The sequence below is a fragment of the Mesoplodon densirostris genome, chromosome 5, assembly GCF_025265405.1.
Source record: "Mesoplodon densirostris isolate mMesDen1 chromosome 5, mMesDen1 primary haplotype, whole genome shotgun sequence".
NCBI lineage: Eukaryota > Metazoa > Chordata > Mammalia > Artiodactyla > Ziphiidae > Mesoplodon > Mesoplodon densirostris.
The window spans coordinates 133,164,837-133,170,876 of NC_082665.1; the positions used below are offsets into that span (position 1 = coordinate 133,164,837).

The 6,040-nt window shown below is 34.5% G+C and overlaps 1 protein-coding gene across 2 annotated transcripts; it reads left to right on the forward strand.

Annotated features, from left to right (window-relative positions):
• Nucleotides 1-1,365: 1,365 nt before the first annotated feature.
• Nucleotides 1,366-4,008, forward strand: STRIT1 (small transmembrane regulator of ion transport 1). 2 transcript variants are annotated; one of them, XM_060098605.1, is made up of 2 exons: nucleotides 1,366-1,452; nucleotides 3,914-4,008. In XM_060098605.1, the coding sequence occupies exons 1-2, from the start codon at nucleotides 1,440-1,442 to the stop codon at nucleotides 4,006-4,008; spliced, it is 108 nt and encodes a 35-aa protein (XP_059954588.1). In that variant the 5' UTR covers nucleotides 1,366-1,439. The 2 variants fall into 2 exon arrangements, 1 of the variants encoding a protein (XP_059954588.1); XR_009532554.1 differs by having other exon boundaries at nucleotides 1,386-1,452; nucleotides 3,917-3,977.
• Nucleotides 4,009-6,040: the final 2,032 nt, after the last annotated feature.

Sequence of the window (6,040 nt, forward strand, 5' to 3'; positions counted from 1 at the left end):
AATTTTCAGCATTTAAGTGAAATTGCCCTCGATTAACTTTTGTTCAATATGTAATTATTTAATATTGGAAAAACCTCCTGACTTTATCAGGGATTTTGTTACATAATCTCTTTTCTTATCTGGTATAGCCAGGCATTTTTTCAACATTAAATTGGAGAGAGGGAGAGAGAGATGATAACTTGGCTTAAATGACATTAAACAAGCAACAAATTTACCAGATTTTTGGCTGCACACTCTAATCTATAGGTATATGACTCGAGGTAGAAATTCATATGTTATTCTTGCCTGTGTGGGTTGTAGCATTCTGGATTCATATAATAGCAAGTTCAGTGTGGTCGAAGCATCATTGCAAATGGGAAAGTAAAGAGGTGGGGCTTTTTAGGTATCTTGACAAGGAGTTCTGATTTTTATTCTCTAGGAGATGGAGAACCATTCGTGGGTTTTGACCAGTGATGAGACATGTGGTCATTTGCAGGAAACATTACTCTTGGAACTGTGTGGAGGTAGATCTGATCAGGTAAATCTTGTTTTTAGGGGAGGACACTCAGTCTTGTGTTAGATTCTTTGAAAGTCGGATACAAGGTCATTTTGCCAAACCTTTCCATCCAGACCCAAAAGTTATTCCAATGAGAATCTAGAGCATAATCTAGATCATGTTACATAAGCCAGGTTGGACTTTGAAAAATGGAATGTCCTATTTTTATACGTTGCTAATAAAAACAACAAGCTTGTGACTGCTCTCTGAGAAGTCTAGGCAATACCACAGCGTTTTATTGTTTTAGTTTCTAGGACATTTATACTACAATTTTCTGTTTCTAAAATGGTTCATAGGAAGAGGCATTATTTTATCTTTTGTATTCTGTAATATAATAAATGTCTATATTTGATATAACTTTTTCATTTCATCTTTATGACACTTCTTCCTTGGGTAGGTATTACTATCTTCATTTTAAAATCAAAGAAGCTGATGCTCAGTTAAGCAACTAGTCTTTATTACAGAAATAGCAGAATTGGAATTTGAAACCAGATCTCTCCAACTCCAAAGTCCTTTCTTTCCAATATACCACACTTCCTCTTTAATAGTACTTCTCTAATCACAATGCCATCTTTCCTCTGTATACCCCCTTTCCAACATTTCCTTCATGTTGTCTGAGGCACTGGGTGAGTTAAAAAAAAATCTGCCTATCTCTGGGTTAGGGTAATTCAACTTACTTAATTGTTTAGGTCATGTAGCTCCTTGTTTCCTCCACAATAACAGGATAAAGAAAGAGACAGAGGAGTTCTGCTTTCCAATGTCTTACATCACCCAGACAATTGGCAGCCATGAGTCAGGCAGCTGCCACACTCTTCAGATGTCTATTTAAAGTTCAAAGAGATGTTGGATAACAATAACAAAGAGGTAAGCGTGGCCCTGACCAGCCCACCCCACAACAGGAAGAATGGCTGAAAAAGGTAAGATTTAAGACATCCAACTCTTTTGGCAAAAAAGGCTCCAGGCTCCCTGGTTTATTGTCTATTTCCCAATATTTGCTGTTTCTTAGTTATTCTGAAGAGTGTGGTATCTCTGCTAAAGGATGATTAACCGTATATGTTAGTGTGGCTGCAAAAAATACATTAGATACGCAATTTATGGACCATGTCTATACGTTACGTGAATAATTGCGAAAGGATCAGATAAACAAAAGAGCTTAATTTGTTCGTGCTTGTTTTGAAAGATAAGTTAGAGGTCAGTTATTCTCCAGTGTTGTACTGGATTTGAGGCATTGTGGTATGCTGGGCTAGCATTAAGGACATTTGAATTCTGTGTCAGATCTGCTACTAAATGGCCATGTGAGTTTGGGGGAAATCCCTCTACCTTTCTGAGTGTGTATTCTGACTCTGAAACAAAAATAAATAAAATAGGCTTAGTATGCTTCACGTCTGAATTTCTTGTTTTCTGGTTTTTAAATGTTTTTTATTTTTAAGAAAAATGATTGACTGTAATAAATGATAAAATGGGCTGAATATATATATATATAGTGTCCAAGTAAGTTTTCAAATGCCTATGGGAATTGATGCTTTTAATCCTGATAACAATCTCATGAAATATGAAGTGTTATCATCATTCCCGTTTTATAGATAAGGAAACTGAGGCATAGCAAAGTTTAGTAACTTGCTTGAGATCACATATAAGAGCGTGGTGGCACCAGGTTTTAAACCCGGAGAGAAGAATTTTGGAATTACTGTTCATATTTTAAAAGAGGTTCTGTGCTTATTTGTGTTACTAGTGTGATGTATGCAGAGTATGTTGTGTTCCTAAATATTCCTATTTCAAACCAATGCTACAGATTATAATAAAACTTAAAACACTACTGTTAACAGAACACAAATGCAGGTATACTTTGAGTATTTAAATGCACAGTCAATTGTATTGTTTTTACAAAGAATAATAAGTAATGGGATACACTACTTTTAGTGTTTTATTATATGTAAATTTCAGAACTGTATTAAAATATGCTTGTATAAAATACTTAAAAGTAAATACCAATATTTTAATTGAGCATTTATAAGTTCTTTGAAATTGGGAAAAATACTAAATCAATATAGGAACAGTTCAAGAAATTACTACGTACTTCCACTGTAATGCTACCTTAATTCATAAAAAGGCTTTCATCCAAATGAGAGTAAAGAACATATCATAATGTTTCCTTTATCCTTAAAGCAATACCACAAGTCAGGTAAAGAGAAAGAAAGGTTTTTTTTTTTTTTTCATTTAGAGGTTAACGCTTTGTTCAAGGTCACAGTGAGATGGACAAGCAAGGAAAGCTGCTGAACTTGTGAAAGTTAAGAGAGACTCCAAAACTTTTGGAAAAATAGATTTAAACTATAAAAATTCATTTTAATTTCAGAATATTTGCTGTTATGTGTCTTCTAATTTTAGAAGTGTCTCATTTCCTGATGATTTTAATAGCACTTAAAAAACTTCACTTTTAGAGTGATGGAAATTGTAATAGGAATGCAATTGCTAAGAATATGCATTTTCTTTGTTAGCTAATGGCATAAAATCTAACTGTGTTTTTCAATTAGGAATATATCTGAGGCTTTAACACAGGGACATTAATTCTATACTATGTCTTTCTGTGCTGTTTTGAATCATTATGTGTGGTGTGTTGGTTGAAACAAGATTGAGATACAGTGAATATTTTAAAAAGGATACTTTTATAAGTTGCTTTTTTTTACAGGTAAGGGTACAAAGAGGAGACACAAGAGGAATTATTATACTTTTGTCTTTTACGCGTGTGTTGGATCAGTGTTGGTTGCCGTATTGAACCAGTTAAAAAAATAGAATCTCTTTTCTCAATGATTACATAAGGTGTAATGCTTTCCTTTTCCTATGATAAAGGCAGCTGTCAAGTCTAAGAACGATTTTCAACACCTTTCCCTATGTTATGACTAGTTTAGTAAGAATTACCTCAGAATCACTTTCCAGTGTTTCTATGTAAACAGCTGGTCTCTGTGTTATTGAACAAATGCATGAATCTGTTCTGTATACACCACACCCACACAGTAATTAGGGTTTACAAAGCCTCTGTAAACACATGATGCCATTTGATCCTCACAAAAACTCCTGGAGGTGGATAGCACAAGTTTCATTCTCTGTATCTTACAAATAGGGAAGTTCAAGCTCAGGATTGTCCAAGGTCACATAACTGTAAAAGGAAGGCCTATGGTTTGAACACAGGTCTTCTATTCCAAATACCCAGCTGAGTCACAAGTCCCTTTGTAGAAAAGAAAATAATAATCTTGTATGGATGTGATTAGACAGTGTATTTTTCCCTTAATATTATATCAGATTTCCTCTTATCCTTTTGATTCAGAAGATTTAATACCAACATGACCTACCTGACCTGTTTTCTCTTGTTTATTTTTTCAGCAGTGTCTACATTTTCACACCTTCTGGTCCCTATTCTTCTCTTGATTGGCTGGATTGTGGGATGCATCGTAATGGTTTATGTTGTCTTCTCTTAGAAAGGTAAAGTTTTCAATAATTGAATATGTTTCTTCACAAATAATACACATTACTCCAGAAATAATCTCTTCTGTTTTACTAATGGAATATTTTATCCTGCAGGCAAGAAGACTTCAGGTTGACATCATTTAGAAGAATTAAGAAAAGCATGAAATGACAGATTATTAAATGTTTCTTATGTAAATAACTGCAATGTTTGACATCAGTTTATAAAACTTGCATTTGTAAACTGGTACTTCAGTGGACATAAGAATCTCTTCAGAAACATGTTTAAAATTATGGATACAAATAATAACTACAGGAAAATATAGATGAATTTCTCTATAACCTGGGAGTAGGAAAAATATTCCTACTTAATATGTATAAGCAACAGGAAAAAGTATGGTAAATTAAATTACATTAAATTTTTTGGCCACCCCTCAAAAAACAGAAGAAATGAGCTAGAGATAAGAGACAGTTCATAGAAAACAAAATGTGAATGTAAACTTGACCCTTAACCTCTTACAATAAGAGACCTGTAAATAACACTGCATTGAAGAACCATTACTCACCTGTCAGATGCGAAAAAATGAAGATATACCAATGTATGTCTTGGTAAGGCTGTGGGGAAATAATAAGCACTCTCATAAACTGTCTTTAGAAATTCAAAATGGTACAACATTTTTAGGGGTGTTCAGCAATCAAAATACCAAAATTGCATATGTATTTAACTTTTGACCCAGCTATCCCTCTTCTAAGAATATTGACATTTCCACAGGTACACTGCTAAAAATACAAAATGGTATATGCACAAGTCTATTCATTATGGCATAATCTGTTAGAATGAAACCCTGGAAAAAGCCAAATATCTATTAATAGAAGACTAACAAACTGTAGTCTATCTACATAATGTGGCACTTAAGCAGCTGTAAAAAGGAATGAATGAAGGGGGTTCTCTATATGCTGATGTGATGTTATCTCCAGGGCAAAGTATTTGGTGGAAAAAACAGGTACAGAACAATGTATGCTACCTTTTGTGTAAAAAATGAGGGTTTATACCAATATGCACACATACCTGCTTATATTAAAATACCGGAACAGAGGAGTCACAAATGGCTAGATATCTGAGTGTCCCTTGTTTTGGAATCAAGTAAATATCTTATAAATTAAAAAAACAAAGAAAAAGAAAAATGTAATCCCCACATTTAAAGCAAACTGAAACAAATCTAATAGTACGTCAAATTGGCAGAGGACCTGTTAAAACACAGGTTGCTGGGTCCCATTCAGAGTTTCTGATTCAGAGATATGGGGTGGGGGGCCTGAGAATTTCATTTCTAACAAGTTTTCAGGTAATGTTGATGCTGCTTGTCCAGAATCCATAATTTGAGAACTACTGCTCTAGAAGTGCTATGGTCTGAATATTTGTGTCCCCTCAAAATTCATATGTGGAAATCCTAACCCCCCAACTTTGATGGTATTTGGTGTTAGGGTGGGGATTGGGAGGTGATTAGATCATGAGTGTGGAGCCCTCACGAATGGGATTAGCACCCTTATAAAAGAGGCCCCAGAGAGCTCTCTAGCCCTTTCACCTTGTGAGGACACAATGAGAAGTTTGCAACCTTAGAAGAGGGCCTCACTTGAACCTGGCCTTGCTGGCACCCTGATCTTGGACTTCCAGCCTCCAGAACTGTGAGCAAAAAACATTTGCTGTTTATAAGCTACCCACCCATCAGTGTTGTTTTGAAATAGCAGCCCAAGTGGACCAAGACAAGAAGGGACCCAGTTTCTTCCTCGTAATTATAGCATTCTTTTCTATTCAATTAATTTTCCTACTGAAATTAATCTCATCAAAACAGTTAGAGAAAACTTTGGCTTTATTCACTGATTTTTACCTTTTAAACTTGGTTAAACATTTCAAAAAATCTTTTTAAAAACTTCTGTTTAAAGCAATATTTATAAAATGCTAACATAAAATGTGTATAAAATTAGGGTCGACTATTTTCATTAACAACTTGACCTAGTTTTAGTTTTCTCCAGACTTGAGAAGAATGA